The sequence below is a fragment of the Anomaloglossus baeobatrachus genome, chromosome 5, assembly GCF_048569485.1.
Source record: "Anomaloglossus baeobatrachus isolate aAnoBae1 chromosome 5, aAnoBae1.hap1, whole genome shotgun sequence".
Classification (NCBI taxonomy): Eukaryota; Metazoa; Chordata; class Amphibia; order Anura; family Aromobatidae; genus Anomaloglossus; species Anomaloglossus baeobatrachus.
Window position 1 is genome coordinate 554,853,394 of NC_134357.1, and position 26,550 is coordinate 554,879,943.

Here is a 26,550-nt window from a genome sequence, read left to right on the forward strand (position 1 = left end):
TAAAACAATGTTACTTACAGTCCCTGACAGAAGTTCTGTCGCTTATCCATGTTATGTAAATAAAAGCTTATAATCTGACTTTAAATTCATCTATTGGTTTCATAAATTACTCTTTTGAAAGCTGAAACCCTCCCAAATTTGGTTTAGGTTATGAAATTAAAGTTGCTGGAAAGCTGAAATATTGATCATTTAATGAACACAGAAAGGTTAGATTTTGGCAAGACAAAAGTTTTGTTGCCTTGTCATCAAATGCACCCAATCCTAGTTTACATCCTCACCTGTGCTCACTAAATGATCGGTTAATTAGTGGGTGTGTTTAAAAAGAAACTCAGCACCCCAGACCTTCAGTTGAACTGCAACTTGACCTCTGACAACATGCCAAAAATCCACCCTGCGACTAAAGCCTTGATTATCAAGAGGCTGAAGACCAGATCCACTGCAGAGGTGGCTGGCACCTTTAATGTGTCTCAACGTAAAGTACAAAGAATTAAAAAAAGATTTAAAGAGACTGGAGATGTTTTTGATAAGCCCAGGTCCGGCAGACCCCGCAAGACAACTGCTCAGGAGGAAAGTTTGTTGGTTAGAAAATCCAAAGCCAGTCCCTCTTCCACTGCAGCAGAGCTCCAAAAGGCCTGGTCACCTCAAGTCCTTGTGTCAACTAGAACAGTTTATAGGATTCTGTCTCGAAATGGCCTCCATGGTCGAATCAGTGCCCAGAAGCCAGCACTAAACAAAAGGCAATTAAAAAACCGTGTGGCATTTGCCAAGTCCCACAGCCTGCTAAACAGATGGATGCTGGAAAAGTGGCAGAAGGTGGATTTCTCTGATGAATCTGATGAATTCAGTTGAATTACACCACAGCCACCACAAATACTGCAGGAGACCTACTGGAGCCCGTATGGATCCAGAAAACAGTTCAGTTTGGTGGTGGAAAGATCATGGTCTGGGGTTACATGCAGTATGGGGGTGTGCGAAACATTTGCAAGGTGTTAGGCAATATCAATGGCCTAAAATATCAAGAAGTATTAGCTACCTCTTATATTCCCAATCATAAAAGGGGTCAAATTCTGCAGCAGGATGGTACTCCATCTCATACATTCTTCTCTACAACAAAGTTCCTCCTGGCAAAGAAGATCAAGGTGCTCAAGGACTGGCCAGCCTAGTCACCAGACATGAACATCATTGAGTATGTTTGGGGTAGGATGAAAGAGGAAGCTTGGAAGACAAAACCAAAGAATCTAGACGAACTCTGGGAGGCATGTAAGACTGCATTCTTTGCTATTCCTGATGACTTCATCAATAAATTGTATGAATCATTATTGAACTGCATGGATGCAGCCCTTGAAGCTCATGGAAGTCACACAAATTATTAAATATGGCTCTAATAGCACCACAACTTCATTCACCAATGTTATGCAGCATATCATTGTATTAGAAGTTAATTATTTGTTTGAATTTCACATTACTTTCTGTGGGCGACAAAACTTTTGTCATGCCAAAATCTGACCTTTCTGTGTTCATTAAATGATCAATATTTCAGCTTTGCAGCAACTTTATTTTCATGACCTAAACCAAATTTGGGAGGGTTTCAGCTTTCAAAAGAGTAATTTATGAAACCAATGGATGAATTTAAAGTCAGGTTATAAGCTTTTATTTACATAACATAGATAAGTGAGAGAATTTCTGTCAGGGACTGTACAAGAAGACGATAAAATGGAAAAAAAAATAAAAATAAACATTTTTTTTTCCATTAAAAGCATTTTTAACCCCTTCAGCCCCCGGGCACTTTCCGTTTTTGTGTTTTTGTTTTTTGCTCCCCTTCTTCCGAGAGCTGTAACTTTTATATTTTTCTGTCAATCTTGCCATATGAGGGCTTGTTTTTTGCGGGACGAGTTGTACTTTTAAATGAAACCATAGGTTTTACCATATAGTATACTGGAAAATAGCAATTCCAAGTGTGGAAAAACTGCAAAAAAAGTGTGATCGCACAATAGTTTTTGGGATGTTTTATTCACCGTGTTCACTATATGGTAAAACTGATGTATGGGTGTGATGCCTCAAGTCGGTGCGAGTTTGTAGACACCAAACATGTATAGGTTTTCTTGTATCTAAGGGGTTAAAAAAATTCACAAGTTTGTCCAATAAAAGTGGCGCACGTTTTTTGCGCCATTTTCCAAAACACGTAGCGTTCTCATTGTTCTGGATCCATGGCTCAGTGACGGCTTATTTTTTGCGTCTTGAGCTGACATTTTTAATGGTACTATTTTTGCGCAGATGCTACGTTTTGATCACCTGTTATTGCATTTTGCGTAAAACATGCGGCGACCAAAACCGTAATTTTGGCGTTTGGAATTTTTTTGCCACTACGCCGTTTACCAATCAGATTAATTGATTTTATATTTTGATAGATCGGGCATTTCTGAACGCGGCGATGCCAAATATGTGTAAATTTATTCTTTTTTAACCCTTTAATTTTCAATGGTGTGAAGGGGGGGTGATTTGAACTTTTAGGTTTTTTTTTTATTTTTTAAAACTTTTTTTTTACTTTTTTTTATTTTACTAGTCCCCCCTAGGGGGGTATAAGGATCAGTAATCCGATCGCTCTGATCTATCTGCTGATCACAGCTACACAGCTGTAAACAGCAGATACGGTCACTTCCTGCTTCCCTGGCCTCCTGGCTGGGAGAAAACGACAGTGAAACGTCATAGCTGCAGGCGTCATCACATGACCCTGTGCTACTATGGCAATCACCAATTTTTTTTTCTATGTGCGGCCATTATACTCAGCCGAATTTGAGACCCCTGGTGTAGAAGATGTATTCTCTCTTGTCTTGTATGGACTGGAACATAGTTTGTTTGAGTTGACCAGGAAATTCAGAGACTGGCAGGGACCCAAACAGCGGGGGCACAGGAGTAATGGGGGATCATTATAGGTTACTTTTATTAGTATTTTACAGTAGTCAGTTTTTTCTATCTACTAATAAATCCTTTATATTTAGGCCACACACACAACAAGCAGTTTCCTCCTCGGAGTCGGCAGCTGAATACATTTCTCATAGACTCATCTTCCATATCACTAATTCTCCTCTCACTTACAGACACCGGAATCGGCATCAGCAAAACTGCAGGAGAAATTCATTACACGTGAGAGGAGAAATAACGGCTCCATGATGAGGACGACATCTTCATCCTCTACTGCGTTTCTATAAACATATTTGGCCGGAGTACTGACTCACCATCATTTCCCGTCTGGAGTTACTTGAAGACAAAATCTATTCTGTATGTCCAAGTGTTTTTTTTTCGGGATCTGAAGTTTTTTGTGGCATTGATATAGAAGGGATAATAGTTTCTCTATTTCTTGATTTTAAATATTTTATTGTTCCATTAGTAAGTATATCTGGTGTTAGTTCATAGTCATTATGGAGCCTTCGGAATAAGAAACAAGCTCACGGAATATTATTGTCTGCTAAATGTTCTTCTTATCTCATATGCATGACTCTACATTTTTGTTTTTCTAAAACTTAAAAGGTCATATAATCAACTTGTAAATTTCCAGCTAGAAGCCTTTTTTGCAATATCACATTGATCTGTAAATGGTATAAACTGTACCTTGGCTGAATAAACAGAAAACTGATCATGCTCACATGAATGAAGGTCTTTTCTCCGAGCGCTCGATCTTGATTAGGCCTGAAGAGGCCTAATTCAGAGGACCTCACTGGTGATCCCATAAGCTGACTTTTGAAACAAAACAGCTACAACAGTTTTTGGTGCCCAATGTGGAGCCGTGGCCAACCAGCCTATTCGGAAGAAGTTTTGGGGGCTCTTGAGACAGTGAAATTTCAGCTGCAGCAAGGTGAGAAGCTTTATTCTTACACTTTATTTCACTCTCTCTGATTTCACGAATATTTTGGGTAAGGCTGTACACACGGTTCAAGAACTCTGGCATCACCAGTGAGTATTGTTTTTTTTTTCCATGCATCTCTGAATGGGAGTTGAAATATAGAGTAATAAGATAATCTGTTGTCCGTCCATTAACTGATTGCATAGATTGCATAGCACGGAATTTGGGACAGTCTCTGTATAATTAGATTTGCTGTGTTGCTGTGTTTTGTGTTTTGCTTTGGCCATCTTTGCATCTTTGATGGGCAATACACTGGTCTAGGGATATGCGTTCATAAGTGGTTTCATACTAATGCCTAGATAAAGTAGGCAAGCAGTAAGTTGTATATTGATGAGAAGCCTCTGAATAACATAAAGTGACATAAGAGACTTGGTGAAATAATATGTATGTATAAGTTTAATGGTTATAGGTCATACTGTGGACTGTGAAAAAATGTTCTGGTTGTGAAATGTCACCGGGCATAGCCATATAGAGTATTTGAGTGGATACCTGACATATGTATTTTTTCCATCAGTGTCAAGAGCGGTTTAGATAATTTTATTTACATGTGAGGTTCACTGATCCTTGGAAGGTGTATTGTTACATATGTTTCTGGAATCAATGAATGAGTGGACAAGTGGTCCTGTGATCTGTCCTCATAGTGAGATATCGTGTGTTTCTTCCCCTCAAAATGGAGACGAAGGTTTTATAGAAAAGTAATTTTTTTTTTCCTCTCAGTAGAATATTAGTGCTGTGAAGGTATATAAGTAGTCTCAATTTTCTGCTGGGATTGTGTATACCAGTGGGTATTAGGAAAGTTGGATGTTTTGGAAAGCTGAATCTGGACGAAGAATTCTTTTGAGATAAGACCCTTGCTAAACAAACTGTGCGCTGTTGGGAGGGGGAAAGTGAGGTGCTGCGCGATTTTCTGTCTTCTGCCCTCTGTAAGAAGTCAGCTCTGAGGATTGTTTTGGCTTAACTCTAGTTTATGTTCGTTGCTGGAATACTTTGTAAAGGACCAGCATGGGGTACCCAACTGTACATCAGGTCTAAGTGGGTTAGAGAGCAGTGTGGCCTTCCCACTTACATGGAGGTGGTCTAGTAGGTGAGAGGACTATCACACCTGGTCCTTCCTGCTTTAGTCATCTGGTCTATTGGGTGAGAGAGGTGTTTTTAACCCTTCCCAATACACCCTGCAAGTGTAGCAGGTGAGAGTGCTGACTAAGCCTTCCAGCTTCAACTTGAGAACCCATTCTGACTTGCCGGAAAAGTGTAGCCTGTTTGACAAGGTCCAGGGACACTGAGAGGGCATTTTCAGAAAGGTGGGCTGTGTGGGAATAAGTTGAAGCCATGGCTAATTTGTTCAGTGTGCAGCGTGGGGCTCCAGCAGGATCCAAAACAGCCAAACAGTGCAAGAAAGGAAAGGCAAAGCAGTGAAAAATGTCAGACCGATACTCAAAAAGGCAGACATGCCAGAGTACGGATGTTTGGATGTTGAGAAATGGCACAGATTCAGGGAAGAAAAGAGAGGTTGGATAAAAGACAAGAGAGTAGAGCAACAAGTAAATAAATGGTGTCGTGTGGCTGAAGAGGTGCAGCATTGTGGATATAAAGAGACCACAGCGGGAGATAAGGTGTATTATGAATGTTTTAATGCACCAAAAGCAGGAATTGTGACTGCTACCGCCCCCCCTTCACATAAGCAGAAACCCAGACCAGATGAATGGACTTGTAAACATTGTAGTCAGAAAAACCCAGACTGGAGAGGTACTTGTGCTACGTGTAATGTGACTCGCCCTAAGCGGATTGCACTAAATCCTGTTCGAGCCAGATCACATGTGATGACAGAGGATGCTGACTCTGAGACAGAGGTAGTGAAAGTCCTGCAGCTTGGGGCTGGTATTCTCAGGCTGTGGTGACCCATGATTATTGGGCGCCCCCCAGCCTAAAAATATCAGCCTGCTGCCACCCGCAATTGCCACAGATGTGACAGTCCCGGGACTTTTCCTGATTGCCCTGTTGCAGTAGCAATCGGGGTAATAAGGAGTTAATGGCAGCACTCAGCTGCCACAAAGCCCTAGATTAGTAATGTGAGGCGTCTATAAAACACCCCATCAGTAATCTGTAAGTGAAAGAAATCAACACAAACACTGAAATAATCCTTTATTTGGAATAAAAGAGAAAAAAAACCCTCTTTCCTCACTTTATTGACCCCAACAACACCCCTGAAGGTCCGATGTAATCCACCCGTGGTCCCACGACGCTTCCAGCACTGCTACATCTGAAGCTTACAGCAAGTGCCATAGAACATGACTGCCCGCTGTACGGTTCAGAGACTGAGCCGCAATCAGCGGTGACGCAAATCACCCAAGTGACGTCACCGCTGATCGCACAGCTCACTACAGTCACCGCCTGAACCTCACAGCGACTGGATATGAGAAATGGGGGGGACCCCATGTCACTTTTTTACCAAAAAATAATGTAAAAATCAGCTGCTCAAGATAGCTATCGCTGTATAAAAGCTCTTCTGTTCTTTCTCTCTATTATGCTTTCATATTTTGTTTCTCCTTTAAAAAACGCATTAACAAAAACGTGGTGAAACGTCGTGCGTTTTTTGGGCCACAAACTGCGCTTCTGTGACCACAGGAAAAAAAGATGCAGCGTGCGGATGTAGCCGGAGGCTTCACTAGAGAAAAGACGTGTGAAAAGGCTGTAATATAAAACGGATATTAACCACATGTAACCATAGAAGAAATGTGAGACAGTACACACACGGCTCCGCTCCGCACACCTCTCACACACACGGCTCCGCTCCGCACACCTCTTACACTCACGGCTCCGCTCCGCACACCTCTTACACTCACGGCTCCGCTCCGCACACCTCTTACACACACGGCTCCGCTCCGCACACCTCTTACACACACGGCTCCGCTCCGCACACCTCTTACACAAAATTGCGTACACTGATAAAGTCTGCGGAGGAGGGAGGACTTAGCTTCCCAGACGTTCGGGGATATAATCTGGTGTGATTAATGAGGCATCTGTTTGATTGGATGAGAGGAACGAGTAGGCACTCAGACTATGGTATGGAAGCTAAGTATGCATCACCGTGGGATCTGACGTCCATTCTACACTCCCCATTGTCCAAGGCAGAAGGGCACATAAGGAACTCAATCATGTTCCGAGATACTATGTTAACCTGGAAATCGGTGAGAAAGAAACTGGGGCTGTCATGGAAAGTATCTAAGTACTTGAACCCCTGCGCATCTCCAAACTTCCCCTTGGGAAGAGAAAACAAGCTGTTTACTAGTTTGAAAGAGAAGGGCATTAGGAGAATGAAAGATGTTATGAATGTGGAGGAGAGAAGGTGGATGACAGGCAAAGAAGTGCTGGATAAGTATAACCTCAATTAAAATATGGGGTGCTTGGAGATCTGAGCGAGCTTGGAAGAGAATTGAACAGAAGTCTGATTGATGAACTTATGGAAGGTGATGCAGCAAGTGTCAATGTCTCTCATATCTACTGAATATTTCGGGGGGTGCTTATATCTAGGGAAGACAGCCGTACCCTAACAGCTTGGGGGAAACAATTGAAAGGAAAGGAAGTGGTAGGTGCCATACTGAAGGGTTGGGTACAAGTTCGGAAAGATGTCACCAATGAGAGATGAAGGGACACTGAATTTAGAATCTTACATAGGGCTATCTTGGGATTCAATATACCAGGAAGAGATATGCGATGTCCTAAGTGTCAAGAAGAAAACAGATATGTTACATGGGTTATGGGAATGTAAGAAAATTCAGGGGTTTTGGAACCAAGTTAGAGTATTTGTTCAGGAAACATGGGGAATTTCTAGCGATCTAGAGTTAATGGTGTGGATTTTTCACTCCTTTGAGAAAGGAGTAAGAGGGGGTCCGGACACGCAGGGACAGAAGAAATTTGCAATACTACATGACATAGCCATGATAGCCAAACAATGCATTTTAAAACACTGGATACACAGAGAGGGCCCATCTACAAAGGAGGTCATCGGCGAATTACATAACCTATTGAGACTAGAGAAGATGGCAGCGGAAAGGGACAAAGACAGGTTGACAGGCAAGTTTTTTGGGAGATGGAGAAACTTTATTGAACGCCAATTTACTCAGGGAGAAATAAATAATGTGATGACACCTTTTACACACTCAGAGTGGTATCTCCCGAAAGATATCCAAGACAACTTGGGTAAATTAAGAATCATCTAGTAATGGGTTGTGGAGAGAGGAGATGAGTAGATATTGGTATATCGAGGCACGTCAGTAACTTCGGAGACACCATGAATTCAAAAGATGCAGCGTGCGGCTATAGCCGGAGGCTTCACTAGGGAAAAGACGTGAGAAAAGGCTGTAATATAAAACGGATATTAACCACATGTAACCATAGAAAAATGTGAGACAGTACACACACTGCTCCGCTCCGTACACACACGGCTCCGCACACCTTATACACGCACGGCTCCGCTCTGCCCACCTCGTACACGTACGGCTCCACTCCGCGCAACTCGTACACACGGCTCCGCACATCTCGTACACACACAGCTCCGCTCCGCACACCTCATACACACACGGCTCCGCTCACCTCGTACATGTACGGCTCCACTCCGCACAACTCGTGCACACACGGCTCCGCACACCTCGTACACACACGGCTCCACTCTACACACCTCGTACACACACGGCTCCGCTCCGCACACCTCGTACATGTACGGCTCCACTCCGCACAACTCGTGCACACACGGCTCCGCACACCTCGTACACACTCTGCACACCTCGTACACACACGGCTCCGCTCCGCAGGGCCGACACTAGGAATTTCAGGGCCCCATACTGGCAAAATTATGGGGCCCCCTTGAGACTCCACCCAGGCTCTACCCCCGCTCCGCTTCCACCCCACAAACCTTCCACAGTCCGCCACCACTCTTGGTTAAACACACATATTATATATATATATATATACACACACACTATACAGCACCCCCCATGTTCTCCTCTTCACTCATCTGCTACAGCTACTCAAGTATCTTCTGGCACCTCCCACATGGGTCACATGGGCAAGACGTCATCGCAGGTCCTGCACAGGAGCAGATTAGAGCTTCCCTGCCTCTGCAGCGCTCAGGTATTAAATCCCCTCTCCCCTCGAAAAAAAATGCCGGATTTGCTAGATGGCAAAAGGAAATGGGAGTTTAAAATAAAACAAAAAAAACTGATTTAACATGGCCCTGGGAGGCAGCAGCTCAGGGCGACCGCCCCCTGCTCCCCCCCCTCGGTAGCTAAGCTACTACTACACCCCCAGTATTAGTCACCAGTAAGCCCCCCCACCACCTCCTCCTCATTGTCCCCTCCTCAGTTAATTAGTCACAACTCACCTCTCCCTCCTCAGGCACCTCTGTACGGGCCCCCTGCCGAGCTGTTTCTCTTGTATGGGCCCTGGCTGCGCCGGTGCTGTTCTCCTAGGGTACCCCGCCGCTGCTTCTCTCCGTGAAGGCCCCGGCTGTGCTGCTTCTTCTCCTGCCGGGCGGGAACTATTGAAATGACACACACGCACGCGCGCAGTACGGACGTCATCAGGGCGCGCCGCGTGTGTCACAGAGAAAGTGCTGGGCAGGGAACAGAGGAGAGATTCCTGCTTTCCGCTGCCTGCACTGTGCGGAGCTGAAGGATTGCTCCCTGCACGGCACACAGCGTGTAATGAGGGCGATCTGACCAGGGCCACCCGAAGCCTGGAACTTCGGACAACAGGTGAGATTGCCCTCATTACTGACTGGCGAGCAAGGGCCCCACTCAGGGAATTACCGGCTCCCACTACGGGGCCCAGACATTAACACTGCCGCATCAGGCAGCCCGACAGCGCCCACCTCACAGTTGCGCCCAGGGCAGATGCCCCGCCAGCCCCGCCTAGATACCGGGAATACAGTTGCATGCCCGATATATCCAGCATGCGATGCAAATTAGCCACGTGTATAGTGTCAAAAGCAATACTGCTGGGTCCTCTGCTGTGGCTGTGACTGGGAAGGGGGGGCGGTGAAGAGGGGTGGGGGCACGGCTGGCCTGGGGCTTAATAAAGCTAAGTAATTGTCCCTGGCTCAGCTGGCCCCCCCTCTTCACCGGGCCCTTTACACCAGTCTGAGTAGTAATGCCCTGATGGCGGCCCTGCCGCTCCGCACACCTCTTACATACACGGCTCCGCTCACCTCGTACACACACGGCTCCGCTCCGCACACCTCTTACACACACGGCTCCGCTCCGTACACCTCGTACACACACGGCTCTGCTCCGTACACCTCGTACACACACAGCTCCGCTCACCTCTTACACACACGGCTCCGCTCCGCACACCTCTTACACACACGGCTCCGCTCCGCACACCTCTTACACACACGGCTCCGCTCCGCACACCTCTTACGCACACGGCTCTGCTCCGTACACCTCGTACACACACAGCTCCGCTCCATACACGTCATACACACACGGCTCTGCTACATCCACACTATAAACCCCTCCTGACCCCACACATAACCTTCCCCTCATCCAGCACCATGACACCCAGCACAGCAGAGTCCTGCATACACTGAGGAGCTGATCATGTGACCCCTGACTCCTCCCCTCCATGTGACATCATCACAGGTCCTGGAAGCACAGAGCAGCCATATATCTAGTGTGCGGCTCTGCAGGAGGAGGTGTGTGGAGATTCCCCATTACTGGGGCAGGGGCATTAACCCCTTCAGCTCTGAGACTTTCTTGATGTTCTGCTCTTGCTGATTTCTATGAATCATGAGTTTTTTTTCCTTTTCTTCTGAGACTTTCTTGGGGTTTTTCTCTCGCTGATTTCTATGAATCGTGAGGTTTTTGTTCCTTTTCCTCTGATAGATACAGACGCCCCAACTATGAGAGGCCGGAAGTGAGGAAACCCGTCTGCCCTCAGTCCTCGGCCCCTTTCTGCCCTCGGTCCTCGGCCCCTTTCTGCCCTCGGTCCTCGGCCCCTTTTCTGCCCTCGGTCCTCGGCCCCTTTCTGCCCTCGGTCCCCGGCCCCTTTCTGCCCTCGGTCTTCGGCCCCTTTCTGCCCTCGGTCCTCTGCCCCTTTCTGCCCTCGGTCCTCGGCCCCTTTCTGCCCTCGGTCCTCGGCCCCTTTCTGCCCTCGGTCCTCGGCCCCTTTCTGCCCTCGGCCCCTTTCTGCCCTCAGTCTTCGGCCCCTTTCTGCCCTCAGTCTTCGGCCCCTTTCTGCTTTCGGTCCTCGGCCCCTTTCTGCTTTCGGTCCTCGGCCCCTTTCTGCCCTCGGTCCTCGGCCCCTTTCTGCCCTCGGTCCTCGGCCCCTTTCTGCCCTCGGTCCTCGGCCCCTTTCTGCCCTCGGTCCCTTTCTGCCCTCGGTCCTCGGTCCCTTTCTGCCCTCGGTCCTCGGCCCCTTTCTGCCCTCGGTCCTCGGCCCCTTTCTGCCCTCGGTCCTCGGCCCCTTTTTGCCCTCGGTCCTCGGCCCCTTTCTGCCCTCGGTCCTCGGCCCCTTTCTGCCCTCGGCCCCTTTCTGCCCTCAGTCTTCGGCCCCTTTCTGCCCTCAGTCTTCGGCCCCTTTCTGCTTTCGGTCCTCGGCCCCTTTCTGCTTTCGGTCCTCGGCCCCTTTCTGCCCTCGGTCCTCGGCCCCTTTCTGCCCTCGGTCCTCGGCCCCTTTCTGCCCTCGGTCCTCGGCCCCTTTCTGCCCTCGGTCCCTTTCTGCCCTCGGTCCTCGGTCCCTTTCTGCCCTCGGTCCTCGGCCCCTTTCTGCCCTCGGTCCTCGGCCCCTTTCTGCCCTCGGTCCTCGGCCCCTTTTTGCCCTCGGTCCTCGGCCCCTTTCTGCCCTCGGTCCTCTGCCCCTTTCTGCCCCCACACAGTATAATGTTTCCCCAGAATGTTCTCATTATACAGTGGGTACGGAAAGTATTCAGACCCTTTTAAATTTTTCACTCTTTTATTTCATTGCATCTATTTGATAAATTAAAAAAAGTTCATATTTTTCTCATTAATGTACACTCTGCACCCCATCTTGACAAAAAAACAGAAATGTAGACATTTTTGCAAATTTATTAAAGAAAAACTGAAACATCACATGGTCATAAGTATTCAGACCCTTTGCTCAGTATTGAGTAGAAGCTCCTTTAACCTAGTACAGCCATGAGTCTTCAAACAAGTTTTTCACACCTGGATTTGGGGATCCTCTGCCATTCTTACAGATCCTCTCCAGTTCCGTCAGGTTGGATGATGAACGTTGGTGGACGCCATTTTCAGGTCTCTCCAGAGATGCTCAATTGGGTTTAGGTCAGGGCTCTGTCTGGGCCAGTCAAGAATGGTCACAGAGTTGTTCTGAAGCTACACCTTTGTTATTTTAGCTGTGTGCTTATAGTAATTGTCTTGTTGGAAGGTGAACCTTCGGCCAAGTCTGAGGTCCAGAGCTCTCGAATAGGTTTTCTTTCAGGATATCTCTGTACTTTGCCGCATTCATCATTCCTTCAATTGCACCCAGTCGTCTTGTCCCTGCCCACATAGCATGATGCTGCCACCACCATGTTTCACTGTTGGGATTGTATTGGGCAGGTAATGAGCAGTGCCTGGTTTTCTCCACACATACCGCTTAGAATTATCACCAAAAAGTTCTATCTTCATCTCATCAGACCAGAAAATCTTATTTCTCATAGTCTGGGAGACCTTCATGTTTTGTTTTTTTTTGCAAACACTATGCGGGCTTTCATATGGCTTGCATTGAGGAGAGGCTTCCGTCGGGCCACTCTGCCATAAAGGCCCAACAGGTGGAGGGCTGCAGTGATAGTTGACTTTGTGGAACTTTCTCCCATCTCCTTACTGCATCTCTGGAGCTCAACCACAGTGATCTTGGGGTTCTTCATTACCTCTGTCACCATGGCTTTTCTCCCACGACTGCTCAGTTGGCTGGACGGCCAGATCTACGAAGAGTTCTGGTGGTCCAAAACTTCTTCCATGTAAGGATTATGGAGGCCACTCTGCTCTTGGGAACCTTGAGAACTGCAGAAATTGTTTTGTAACCTTGGCCAGATCTGTACTTTGCAACAATTCTGTCTCTGAGCTCCTTGGGCAGTTCCTTTGACCTCATGATTCTCCTTTGGTCTGACATGCACTGTGAGCTGTGAGATCTTATATAGACAGGTGTGCGCCTTTCCAAATCAAGTCCTATCAGTTTAATTAAACACAACTGGACTCCAATGAAGGAGTAGAACCATCTCAAGAAGGATCACAAGGAAATGGACAGCATGTGACTTAAATAAGAGTGTTTGAGCAAAGGGTCTGAATACTTATGACCATGTGATATTTCAGTTTTTCTTGTTTTAATAAATTTGCAAAAATGTCTACATTTTGGGGGGGGGGGGTTCTGTCAAGATGGGGGATGGGGTGCAGAGTGTAAATTAATGAGAAAAATAACTTTTTTGAATTATCAAATGGCTGCAACGAAAGAGTGAAAAATGTAAAGGGGTCTGAATACTTTCCGTAACCACTGTATGTTTCCCCTTATCTTCAGTAATTGTATCATTACAGCGGATTCTTTATGATGTTACATCGTCATCTTCTCCCCATTCAGGTCCCTACAATATCGGATCCTCTCAGTAGAGATCTTCTATAGAAGAGAATTCTCCTGATTGCCCCGTGAAGGATGGATATGGACAGGGACAAGATGGCGGAGAGGATATTACACCTCACCCTAGAGATCCTCTTCCGGATTACTGGAGAGGTGAGAGATTCTGATGACGTCACATTACATCATTCTTATCTATGGGAATAACAGATGGACAGAACTGGAGAGGTGAGGACTCTGGAAATGTCTGGAGTGAGATTTCTTACGGTGTCTCTCCATAACCAGGATTACACAGTAGTGAAGAAGACCTCTAGTGAGCGCTGTCAGGCCCCTGTGTCTGAGGGATGGGAAAGACCCCTGAGCCCAATCACGGGGCTTCCACCTCACCCCCCGATACATGAGGACATCAATGACCAGAAGATCCTAGAACTCACCTACAAGATGATTGAGCTGCTGACTGGAGAGGTGACACTGCTGGGAATGCTGGGACATTATACAGTAACGCTATGTAGGGATCGGGGGTGACGGTATCATTGTATGTGTCAGGTTCCTATAAGGTGTCAGGACGTCACTGTCTATTTCTCCATGGAGGAGTGGGAGTATTTAGAAGGACACAAAGATCTGTACAAGGACGTCATGATGGAAGTTCCCCAGCCCCTCACATCACCAGGTAATAGACAGGACTAAATACACACGGCCTATAATTATCTGTATGTAAGGAATGAATTCAGTCCCTGTATGTGTCTCCTCCAGTTCTATCCAGTAAGAGGACAACACCAGAGAGATGTCCCCGTCCTCTTCTCCCACAGGACTGTAAACAAGAAGATCCCGATGTTCCTCAGGATCATCAGGTAGATGGAGAGAAGGTGCCATGAAATCTCCCTATGATGTGTAGACGGCTGTGAAGGTCTTGTGCTCAGTCTTGTTTTATCCTCCAGTATTATATGTGTTATACTTGTGTAATGAGAGCGGTGGAGATGGCAGGATTAGAGCTGATCATAGATGGGACTTCTCCATCTGTCTGTGACTTTTACAATATTTGTTTCAGGGGGAAGATCTGACCCATATTAAAATTACAGAGACATATGTGAGGGGTGATGAGCGGAGTAAAGAGGAGATTCCTACAGATAACCGCCCAGGTGAGTAGTGACCACTAAATGCAGAGAAGTCACAGATTCTTCTCAGTCACCGGCTGTGGCTGCTTTATCAGGGTTGTAGTCCGGCCATATCAAATGGTCAATATTCTGCTGCTAGACCACCACATGCTCCTCCACCCAAAACTGTCAACATTATTTTGGGCATTGGATGCCCTTCTGTTGGAGTGAGATCTGTATCAGCCATATCTTAGGCCTGCGACACACATCCGTGCCGCCGGTACGTGTTTGTCATTTTTTACACGTACCAGCGGCACGGAGACACGTTAACCAATGCTACCCTATTGTAGCAGGCACACACACGTAAAACCACACGGAACGTGTGTCCGTGTGCGTTTGTACGTGTGTGCGTTTTTCAAAGCGCTGACATGTCAGTGATTTCTCCCGCAGCACGGGTGTCACACGGCCCGCACCCGTACCACACGGGTGTAGTGTGGATGCGGTCCCGTGTGACACGCGCCGGAGAAAACACACATGTCAGTGAAAAAAAACCAAAACATTAACTCACCTTCTCCAGCCCTCCTCTCTCTGCCGCTGCTGCCTCTTGCTGCCGACCGCCGCTCATTATTCTCATAGAATATTCACTTCACTGCCTGGCAGCAGCAGCAGCGGGGAGACGGGAGGGCTGGAGACCGAGGATCAGCACCACGGACAGCACCGCGGACATCAGGAAGGACCAGGTGAGTATGTTAATTACCGGTTCTACGTGTGCTATCGCGGATAGCACACGTAGAACACACGTGTCCCGCACGTACCAGAGACACGTACTTACCTGCACGCAACACGCAGGGAAAATACGTGTCTCTCGGCACGTGCGTGAATTTCACGTGAGTGTGGCAGAGGCCTTACAGGTAGGATCCATCCTATGCCCTGAAATTAGAAGATATTAACCCTTAGCTGCTCAGATCTCTAATCTGTAAAGCCAAATGACAGTGTACGTAGAATGTGGAGACAGCTTAGAAAATCATGGGAATAAAAATCTAATCTGTATGGTAATGGTAAGGGAGGGTAATTATGCTGATGATGTCCTAGATTCTTAGTTTGGTGCCGTGTTCTCCAGGTGAATAAAGATTGATTGCTCTCAGTGGGAGAAGCAAAATAATAATCTTGTAGTTGATGAAGAGACCTAAGTAGTCTGGAAAGCTTGCTTTCTACATCATGTACGTTATTCTTGTTCACCATTAAAAAGTAAAGGTCAGGGTCTGTATTGGACGTTGTAGGAGTGAGGGACAGTGATGAGTGCATGTACTTCAATATCAAATACAGCGCTGCATTATGTAGCTTTGCGTATCGCTCCAAAACAGCTGCATACAGGCTTTGTTATAATCATACTCTGTATACAGGCCGTGTAATTATCTGAACTTGTTCTTCTCATTCTTTGGCACACAAACATCTAATAGGGGACATGGCCGTGGTGGTGCTGATGGGGTTGTAGCTGCTTCAGGGCAACGTGGTAGATGTGTGCCTGCTACGCTCCAAACTGAAACACCTTCCTCTAGTGCACGCAGACCGCAGGCTGGTCTTCATCATTTCTTAGACCCAAGTTCCGCTTCATGAATGGTGAGGGCAGAGCATGTTATTAATAATAATAATCTTTATTTCTATAGTGCCACTATATTCCTCAGCTTTTTACAATTCAGACGTTCATATACAAACAAACATTGATAAGTAACAGTTAAAGGAAATACAATAATTAAAGAAAAAATAATGACACCCCCCTGCTCGTAAGATGTCCTACATAACTCACCACATTGGATACCACAACGATACAGCTTCAAGGTTAATTTGCTTTTCAGGGAATTAATTTGGGCAAGACGTAGCCCAAGAATTAAATTAGAGACATTACAAAGAGATAAATGGAAAGGGGGACTTTCGGTGCCTAATCCGTGGGAGTATTTTGCAGCGGCTCACTTGCAACACATTTGACGATGGGATGACCGGGGGGGTGGGAGGGGGGTTAGGTCCACATAGAGCTTTATTGCAGCAACATTTTAAGTCGTCCTGTCTTTATGAGGTCCTAGAATCAGGCTGATTTCGATCATCACCGGAAACTGCGCCTACTCTTTTACTGATACCTAAGTTATGGGAAAAGATTAAAAGAATGCAGGATATTCAAGAGGCTTCACAGTTTACCTCTATCTGTAAGACCCCGCGGCTCCCCAACCTAAATAAATTAGAAGGGTTTGAGGGCTGGAGAAAGAGAGGGCTGACCAGACTCGTACAACTGTCAGATGGAGATGGTTTCAAAGAATTTTCTAAATTACAATCTGAGTTTGGATTCCTAAATTGTGAATTTTACAATTAAGACATGCATATCTAGCGGAAGGTAATATTGCGGGTCAGGCGATTAAACACAACAGGATTGTACAGAGAATAGCACTTTCGAGTGGTTCATCTGGTTTAATATCAGCACTGTATAATGACATACTACCGTGTTTCCCCCAGAAATAAGACATCCACCGAAAATAAGACCTAGTCGCGCTTCAATAATGAAGTGTTCATGCAGATAAAAAAGTTAAAGAATCCTGCAGGACACTTTATTATAGAAAACAGACACCCCCAGAAGACCCCGCGATAACACTCACCAGACGCCGACCGGGAGCAGTGGAACGTATCAGGGACCTGCGGCGGAATACATACCCACACACATCAGATCACCCACACAAATCAGATCACCCACACATTAGATCACAAACACAATCACACATCATATTGCACACACACACTCATCATATCCAGCTATATTGATTGCTTCTCGGCAGCTTAAGGACATGTGTGACACTGTGCAGTGGAGCTTCCAGGACTTGCGGGTGGAAGCATCATGTGACTGTGCTGTGGAGCTTCCAGGACCTGCGGGTGAAACTCCTCATAGAGACGAGAGCAGAGAGTCCCTTGCTTGGCCGCAAGCAATTGGTATCGCCAGATGTGGTGAGTGTGTGCGCTTGCGATTGTATGTGCAATATGTGGTGTGTGTGTATGCGATCTGATGTGTGAGTGTATGCAATCTAATATGTGTTTGTTGGCGAGACGCAGGGGAGGACGGCGTGCAGCATACCTGCTGGGAGCACCCGCCAAGGATCATAGGAGGACCTGGAATACATGCAGATGCCCGGGGTCTACTAAGTATAACGATCCTGGGAGGGGGGGGGGGGGGGGATGTGCATTTTTTTGGTGGGTAAATTTACCCCAAACAATGTCTCCCCGAAAATAAGCCCTCCCAAAAATAAGACCTAGTGCTTTTTTGGGGGCAAAAAATGATGATGAGAATTACACCGATTTCTTTCCTCCTATTTTCATCTGGATATTGTAACCTCTAAAAGGAGCTGCAGCCTCTTGTTTTATGACATGATTGATTTATTGTGTCTCTTTTGGGTGGGTAATGGGTGTTTCGGAGTTTGACAGCCCCGTTTCTGTTTGTTGCTTGTATTATGAAAAATCTTTAATAAAAACATTCTGGTTTTAAAAAAAAAATGCATAAACCATGTGGAACAACTAAGGAAAGTTCATCTAAGATGGTACCTTACGCCGGCTAATTTAATTCACTATGTTCCAAACTACTCACTGCTTTGCTGGAGGAGCTGCCTCTAAGAGGTACATTAGGACATTGTTAGTAGTTTTGTTCAAAAAAATCAGGCCGTTTTTGATGGAAGTTTTTAGATTTATCAGCAAACTGACTGGCATACATGTTACGAGGGGGACCCGGGGAAGTGTGCCAAGATGGGAAATGGACAGCTTCCGCCGCTCAAGGTCCACTGTGCGGTGTAAGGGACCCCTGCTATGGTGGGTGAAGAGTGAGCGGGTTGCTGCTAGCAATCGTCTGGAATGTCACAGACGATCTATGTACACCGGTCCGCCCTAACCCGTGAGGGTTGTATGGCACGGATCTCACAGCTCGGTGTACCTGTTGAACGGGGAAGCACAGAGGTGCCCAAGCACGTGTGCCAGTGGAAGTCACGAGAATATGGCACGAGGGTAGCACAGAGGTGCCCGCGCACGTATGCTTTCAATAACCAGGTGAGTCCGGTGGAGACTCGAGGAGCTCACCTGGGACAGGAACACGGCCTGTTGAAGGAGATACTGCCGGAGCAGCAAGGCAAGAACACGGCCTGCAAACCAGGTGCTGCCTAAGCAGCAAGGGCAAAGCCCACACAAGACAATAATGCCTGAGCAGTGGCGTGGCAGCATGCTGCCAGACATCCAAACATAGAAGGACGGTCGCGCGCCGCCATGAAGGCAGGGGGAGCTTTTAAGGAGGCGTAGCTCCACCCAAGGGCGGGCGCGAGATGGGCGTGACCCAATCAGGATTCGTGACGTCTTGGCCCGGCCAGTCAGGATTCAGCACATCACCAGCCTCGTTATCGGGCCGTGTGATATCAGTGAGCGAATCAGAAGACGTCACGTGGGGCACATGCTCTTCTTCCTGCCTCTGGGTCATAAAGGCGGGATCCTCGGTTTCACAATGTGCAGAGATAAGGGAAGTCTTGCTGCTTCCCTGACCATCAATCCTTTGCACACTGCGCAACCTCTCAGACCCTCTGTGATGCTGAGCAGGAGGGCTCGTGGCAGGCAAGGTATGGGAGACTGCTCCATTCCTTGCCATGGGTGAACCACTAGGTGTCACCCTTCTGCTGCGTCTCTGAGGAGGCAACTCCTGCAGACTGCGCAGTCTCCCAGACCTTTGGTGCTGCTGAGCAGGAGGGCTCGTGGCAGACAAGGAATGGGGGACCACCTCATTCCTTGCAACAGGAGAGCCACGAGGTGTAACATCACCCTCCCTGCCTGCGCTCGAAGGCCACCACCAAACCTGGGGCGTGGACATGATCCTCCAATTCCCAGGACCTATGCTTCGGGCCACGACCGACCCACTCCACGAGGAAGTACCTCTTGCCCTGTACGATTTTTGTTTTTACTAGCTTCGCTACTTCTGGGTCGTCAGACGAGAAGTCGGCCTGGGACAGCAGAGACCCCGAGGTTTTAGGTCGTACGGGTTTCAGAAGAGATACATGAAAGGTATTAGAAATAGCCCAGCGTGGAGGGAGCTGGAGTCGATATGCTACCGGGGTTACCCGCTCTATTACTGTAAACGGGCCAAGGTACCTAGGAGCAAACTCGGCTATCTACCGGAAGGTTAATATGTTTAGAAGACAGCCACACTAGGTCACCAGGTGCGAAAGATGGTGCAGGGTGTAGAAGACCCGCAGGCCTCTGCCTGAACGGTTTATTATACGCACACGACGTACAGACTCCCATATTCTTCTGTACATCCTGGGCTACCGCTGGCCCCCAATAATGCCTGACCCCTAGGTCTCTGGTCCTGTCGACCCTGAAGTGGGCCCCAACTTTGGAGGCATGATCCCATGACAGCACACCGCTCCGTGGGTCAGAGGAAGTGAGGGTCTTACCAGGTGGCACCTGGTCTTGGGAAGTGGAAATGACCCTCCTCATGCTGACCGGAGGTGAAACAAGACACTGTCTTTCTTCCGATGGTTTCGAACATCGGGTAGCAGACCCTTTGTGATACTGAACAGGAGGGCTCGTGGCAGGCAAGGTATGGGAGACTGCTCCATTCCTTGCCAGGGGAGAACCACTAGGTGTCACCCTTATGCTGCGTCTCTGAGGAGGCAACTCCTGCAGACTGCGCAGTCTCTCAGACCTTTGGTGCTGCTGAGCAGGAGGGCTCGTGGCAGACAAGGAATGGGGGACCACCTCATTCCTTGCAACAGGAGAGCCACGAGGTGTAACACATACATATCAACCCTAACCCAGGCCTGGCAATTTTGAGTTTGAGAATAGATAAGTATCCCCAAGACTTCAGAGGAATAATCTTACATATCTTAATAACAGCCAGACAATGCTTGAGCAGCTCTTGGAAAACTATAGAATCGCCCTCAAGAGCGGAACTGCACAGAAGGATTAATCTTCAGTGTCAGTATGAATATTGTCTTGCCCATTCACTGCGAGCTAAAAACAGGATCCTTAAAATGTGACCCCTGGCTTGGGGTCTGTATATGCAACCCCTATCTCACATCTAGCCCCCAGACAGAGATGCACTCTATGCGTGGTTTAAGGGTAACTACACTACAGTGTCTCTTTTTCCATGAGAGAGCCAAGACATCACTAAACCCACTCTAAGGTATATTGGTTCTGAGAAAGGCTAATAATAATTTTTGGTCCCAGCCGATGGGTTGGGGTTGATATTCTGGGCAGCCATCCTTAACCCCTTCTTCCCTCCCCCCCTCCTCCTCCCTCTGACAGAGGATGGAATTGTAATTCCTTGGTACTCTCAGCTAGTTAGTTGTATTGTTAAACTTTCTTAATAAAAACTGAATAGATTATAAAAAAATTGGTTGATTTTTGCCTAGAAAATATTATTTGATGGCTAACTATTCCAATATGCGAGAGGCAAAATGAACATACAGGGTTCAACATCATGGTTTACTGGTTCCTGCCCTGAGATCTACTGTTAGACTGTAAACATTTTTTCTTTTAGTACAGTATATAATCACAATTTATATATCCTGCAATTTCTTTAGCTATGTTATGCTTTGCTGGTGTTTGTGGCAGTGGACATACTGGGTCACAGCACTGGTTCATCCAGGAGGGGCATAACTAAGTGACTACATCGTCTTCACTAGAGCCACTAATGGTGAGGATAGGCTTGTGCTAGAAGGTACCCACCTGGTGCTACATAAGGGAGTCCCGGTATTGCGATAGCTGGCCCTAGGTGTCGGGGATAGGAGATTGATAGGATACTGGCAGTCACTGCAGGTCTGGCTGGCACAGCTGGTATAAATAAATGCAGCAGGTATGGAAGGCGCAGCTGGTATAAATAGATACAGCAGGTCTGCTGGGCACAGTGGATACTTGGATACAGAAACGTGTTCGCACACACAGCATAACACTCAGGAAATGGATCTAACACTTAGCAATACGTTGCCCAGGAACCTCCCATAGGGAAGGATGCCTTAACTACCTAGTGCCGCTCAGCCATAGGTTGAGAGGCACATCATGGTTAGGCCACGCTGCCCTTTTAAGAATAGGTGTGAGCGCACTCCCAGACATTTTGCATATTGTGTGCAGGCCCTGGGAGATGGCGACAGGGACCATGAACAGTGAAGACACCGTTGAGTGACTGGAAAGGTAAGTATGCTGGAGTCCCCGCCTGGGAAAGGGTTCAGGACAGTACAGGGACACCGGTAAAGGCGTTACAAGGTATTTTATAAATTATATTCTTAAATTTGAATATATTATTAAAAATAATTTTTATTCTTGGCAGATGACTGTACCAGGAGATTACAGATACAACTGACATCTTCAGTTTTAAAATCGGATAACCTTGATATCACGCAGGATATAGCTGAAGTGAATGTCACTATTGCCGATATACCATCATCCCTTCACAGCAAAAATCTATCATCTGATTCTATTAAACAAGTCATACCCTCTGGTTCATCACAGACTATTAAGAAAAATAAATGTCACAAAAGAGGCAATAAAAATCAAAGTTTTATTACAGGAAAGAAGCCATTTTCAATCCCCCAAAAAATTAACACAGGGGAGAAAATATTTTTTTCAGAGTCTGTTAGATACCAGAGAACTCACATGGGTGAGAAGCCTTATTCATGTTCAGAGTGCGGGAAATATTTTGCTTGTAAATCATATTTTGTTACACATCAGAGAACTCACACAGGGCAGAAGCCATATTCATGTTCAGAATGTGGGAAATGTTTTAATCAAAAATCAAATCTTGTTACACATCAGAAAACTCACACAGGGGAGAAGACTTTTTCATGTTTAGAATGTGGGAAATGTTTTGCATTTCAATCCCATTTTGTTACACATCAGAGAACTCACACAGGGCAGAAGCCATATACATGTTCAGAATGTGGGAAATGTTTTAACCACAAACCACATCTTGTTAGACATCAGAAAACTCATACAGGGGAGAAGACTTTTTCATGTTCAGAATGTGGGAAATGTTTTAATCACAAAACAAATCTTGTTACACATCAGAGAACTCACACAGGGCATAAGCCATATTCATGTTCACAATGTGGGAAATGTTTTAACCAAAAATCAAATCTTGTTAGACATCAGAAAATTCACACAGGGGAGAAGGCTTTTTCATGTTCAGAATGTGGGAAATGTTTTACTTGTAAATCAGATTTTGTTACACATCATAGAACTCACACAGGGCAGAAGCCATATTCATGTTCAGAATGTGGGAAATGTTTTAACCAAAAATCACATCTTGTTAGACATCAGAGAAATCATACAGGGGAGAAGCCTTTTTCATGTTCAGAATGTGGGAAATGTTTTGCAGCTCAATCAAATCTTGTTACACATCTGAGAAATCACACACGGGAGAAACCCTTGTCATGTTTAGAATGAGGGAAATATTGTACACACAAATGGGATCTTTTTAAGCGTAAACCAAATTCACAAGGATAGTAGGCATTATTATACCTAGAAGATGAGAAATGTTTTACTTGAAAATTATAATTTGTTAACCATAAAGAAAAATTCACATGGGGAAAAAATATAGATTTGACAAACTTAACAAGAGAGACAGTCAAAGTAAGGAACAAAGGGAAGCACATTAGAAGTTACATTAGAATTATAATATATATAGTTACTAATAGACGTCTGTTTTCTGAAAATCAAATAAAAAGCAATATTCCATGTGCATTGAACATTTCGCATTGTTATATATTTATATATTCACTATATGGACAGGAGTATTACAACCCTTCCCCCAAAATACCCAACATTCCTCTACTCTCTTCTTCCTAAGGGCTCATTCACATGACCATTCTGTGTGTCCTGTTCAGTTCCTGTTTTTTGTGGTCCTACTGACAGGAGCATCTTTTCTATGTCTTTTGTGTAGGATCAAATGGCACATGGAAGCACTTCCGTGTGCATCTGATCCTACAAAAAATACATTGGATCTCGTATGTCCGCTCCGTTATTATGGAACATGTCCTATTCTGTTCCGTAATAACGGACCGTCACTCAATACAAGTCAATGGGTCCGCAAAATCCCTCAAAGCCGCATGGAAGGAATTCCATGTGACTTCCGTCGGGTGCCTCTGCAGTCTGTGTCCCGCTCCCGCGCCAGTCTCGAGTCTGCTCGCACTGTCATGTATCACCACCTGCCGACACAGCGGATGGTGAACGTTGGCGTCAGGAGATAAGTAAAGTTCATTACCTCCGGTGATTAACTCCTGCACTCCTGATGTCAGCGTTCTCACATCACCTCTCGCTGGCGGCCCGAGACTGCAACTAGTGGTGACGTCACGGGCCGCTCGCGATATCTCGCTTGTGAACGTGGCGGTCATTGAACTCAGTGACCAGTGCTGACGTCAGGAGTACAGCGGCTTCCATCACCGCAGGTAATGCACCTAGCTAACCTCCTGAAGGCAGCCCTGATCATGCCCTGTAGTAACCTGGGCTGACCTATTGATGTTAGCTCAGGTCACTGCACTGCTCTCCCAGCCAATGGGGAACATTTTGTTCTTCATTGACTGGGACAGTGAGTATGGATTGTTGTGGGATCCCCTTATTGGATTACGCCGGACCTGGATTTGTTTTTTCTTTCCAATAAATTGGTGATAGAGGGAACGTGTTGGGGAGTGTTTTTTCAAATAAAAATTTGTTTGTCATTTTTTTTTTTTTTTATTACTGACTGGGTGTTCTGATTCAGTGACCGAGCAGGATCAGAAAAAGGACAAAAATGCGGAAACCCAAGAAATAACCAGAGTGGCTGGAAACTTAATGGACTGCAGACCTAATACTGATACACAACTAGAAGTAGCCGTGGGGGCGTGCCTACGATGACCTAGTCGCCACGACACAGACGGAGAACTAAATATTCTTACAGAGAAAAATATAAGAAAAGCTAATCTGCATCGGAGCAATCCCCAAAGATATACAGTTAGGTCCAGAAATATTTGGACAGTGACACAATTTTCGCGAGTTGGGCTCTGCATGCCATCACATTGGATTTGAAATGAAATCTCGACAACAGAATTCAAGTGCAGATTGTAACGTTTAATTTGAAGGTTTGAACAAAAATATCTGATAGAAATTGTAGGAATTGTACACATTTCTTTACAAACACTCCACATTTTAGGAGGTCAAAAGTAATTGGACAAATAAACCAAACCCAAACAAAATATTTTTATTTTCAATATTTTGTTGCGAATCCTTTGGAGGCAATCACTGCCTTAAGTCTGGAACCCATGGACATCACCAAACGCTGGGTTTCCTCCTTCTTAATGCTTTGCCAGGCCTTTACAGCCGCAGCCTTCAGGTCTTGCTTGTTTGTGGGTCTTTCCGTCTTAAGTCTGGATTTGAGCAAGTGAAATGCATGCTCAATTGGGTTAAGATCTGGTGATTGACTTGGCCATTGCAGAATGTTCCACTTTTTTGCACTCATGAACTCCTGGGTAGCTTTGGCTGTATGCTTGGGGTCATTGTCCATCTGTACTATGAAGCGCCGTCCGATCAACTTTGCGGCATTTGGCTGAATCTGGGCTGAAAGTATATCCCGGTACACTTCAGAATTCATCCGGCTACTCTTGTCTGCTGTTAGGTCATCAATAAACACAAGTGACCCAGTGCCATTGAAAGCCATGCATGCCCATGCCATCACGTTGCCTCCACCATGTTTTACAGAGGATGTGGTGTGCCTTGGATCATGTGCCGTTCCCTTTCTTCTCCAAACTTTTTTCTTCCCATCATTCTGGTACAGGTTGATCTTTGTCTCATCTGTCCATAGAATACTTTTCCAGAACTGAGCTGGCTTCATGAGGTGTTTTTCAGCAAATTTAACTCTGGCCTGTCTGTTTTTGGAATTGATGAATGGTTTGCATCTAGATGTGAACCCTTTGTATTTACTTTCATGGAGTCTTCTCTTTACTGTTGACTTAGAGACAGATACACCTACTTCACTGAGAGTGTTCTGGACTTCAGTTGATGTTGTGAACGGGTTCTTCTTCACCAAAGAAAGTATGCGGCGATCATCCACCACTGTTGTCATCCGTGGACGCCCAGGCCTTTTTGAGTTCCCAAGTTCACCAGTCAATTCCTTTTTTCTCAGAATGTACCCGACTGTTGATTTTGCTACTCCAAGCATGTCTGCTATCTCTCTGATGGATTTTTTCTTTTTTTTCAGCCTCAGGATGTTCTGCTTCACCTCAATTGAGAGTTCCTTAGACCGCATGTTGTCTGGTCACAGCAACAGCTTCCAAATGCAAAACCACACACCTGTAAGCAACCCCAGACCTTTTAACTACTTCATTGATTACAGGTTAACGAGGGAGACGCCTTCAGAGTTAATTGCAGCCCTTAGAGTCCCTTGTCCAATTACTTTTGGTCCCTTGAAAAAGAGGAGGCTATGCATTACAGAGCTATGATTCCTAAACCCTTTCTCCGAATTGGATGTGAAAACTCTCATATTGCAGCTGGGAGTGTGCACTTTCAGCCCATATTATATATATAATTGTATTTCTAAACATGTTTTTGTAAACAGCTAAAATAACAAAACTTGTGTCACTGTCCAAATATTTCTGGACCTAACTGTAGATAGCCCCCCCCACATGTAAAGACTAAGGTGATATACAAAAACACAATACATAGCTAGAAAACAGATTCAGCAAAGATGAGGCACACACTATCTGTATAGGAAAGGATAGGAAAGAACACTGCAGCCGTAAAAACCCTAATAAATCTCGGCACGCTTGATATGGAAAAGCCCTGAGCCCACACAGGCTCTTCCCCACTATATCAGTACTCTGGTGTTGCTGGGATCCAAAAAACACTAATATAGATGAGGGACTGAATGTAATACCAAGAATGACAAAACATAATACATAGCAGAACATGGAACACTCCCAGTAGTGAATGATCCAA

General features: G+C 46.0%; 2 protein-coding genes across 2 annotated transcripts in view; one reads left to right on the forward strand and one right to left on the reverse strand.

Moving 5' to 3' along the window:
• LOC142312987 (uncharacterized) overlaps positions 1 to 26,550 on the reverse strand; it is a 159,560-nt gene that overhangs the window by 33,856 nt on the left and 99,154 nt on the right. The window lies entirely within an intron of this gene.
• Positions 14,123 to 26,550, forward strand: part of LOC142310567 (uncharacterized) — a 73,849-nt gene continuing 61,421 nt past the window's right edge. Inside the window, exons 1-3 of the mRNA XM_075348087.1 lie at positions 14,123 to 14,128; positions 14,532 to 14,622; positions 21,914 to 22,974. Coding sequence (XP_075204202.1) covers positions 14,123 to 14,128; positions 14,532 to 14,622; positions 21,914 to 22,974 — 1,158 coding nt within the window. The remainder of the gene's footprint in view (positions 14,129 to 14,531; positions 14,623 to 21,913; positions 22,975 to 26,550) is intronic.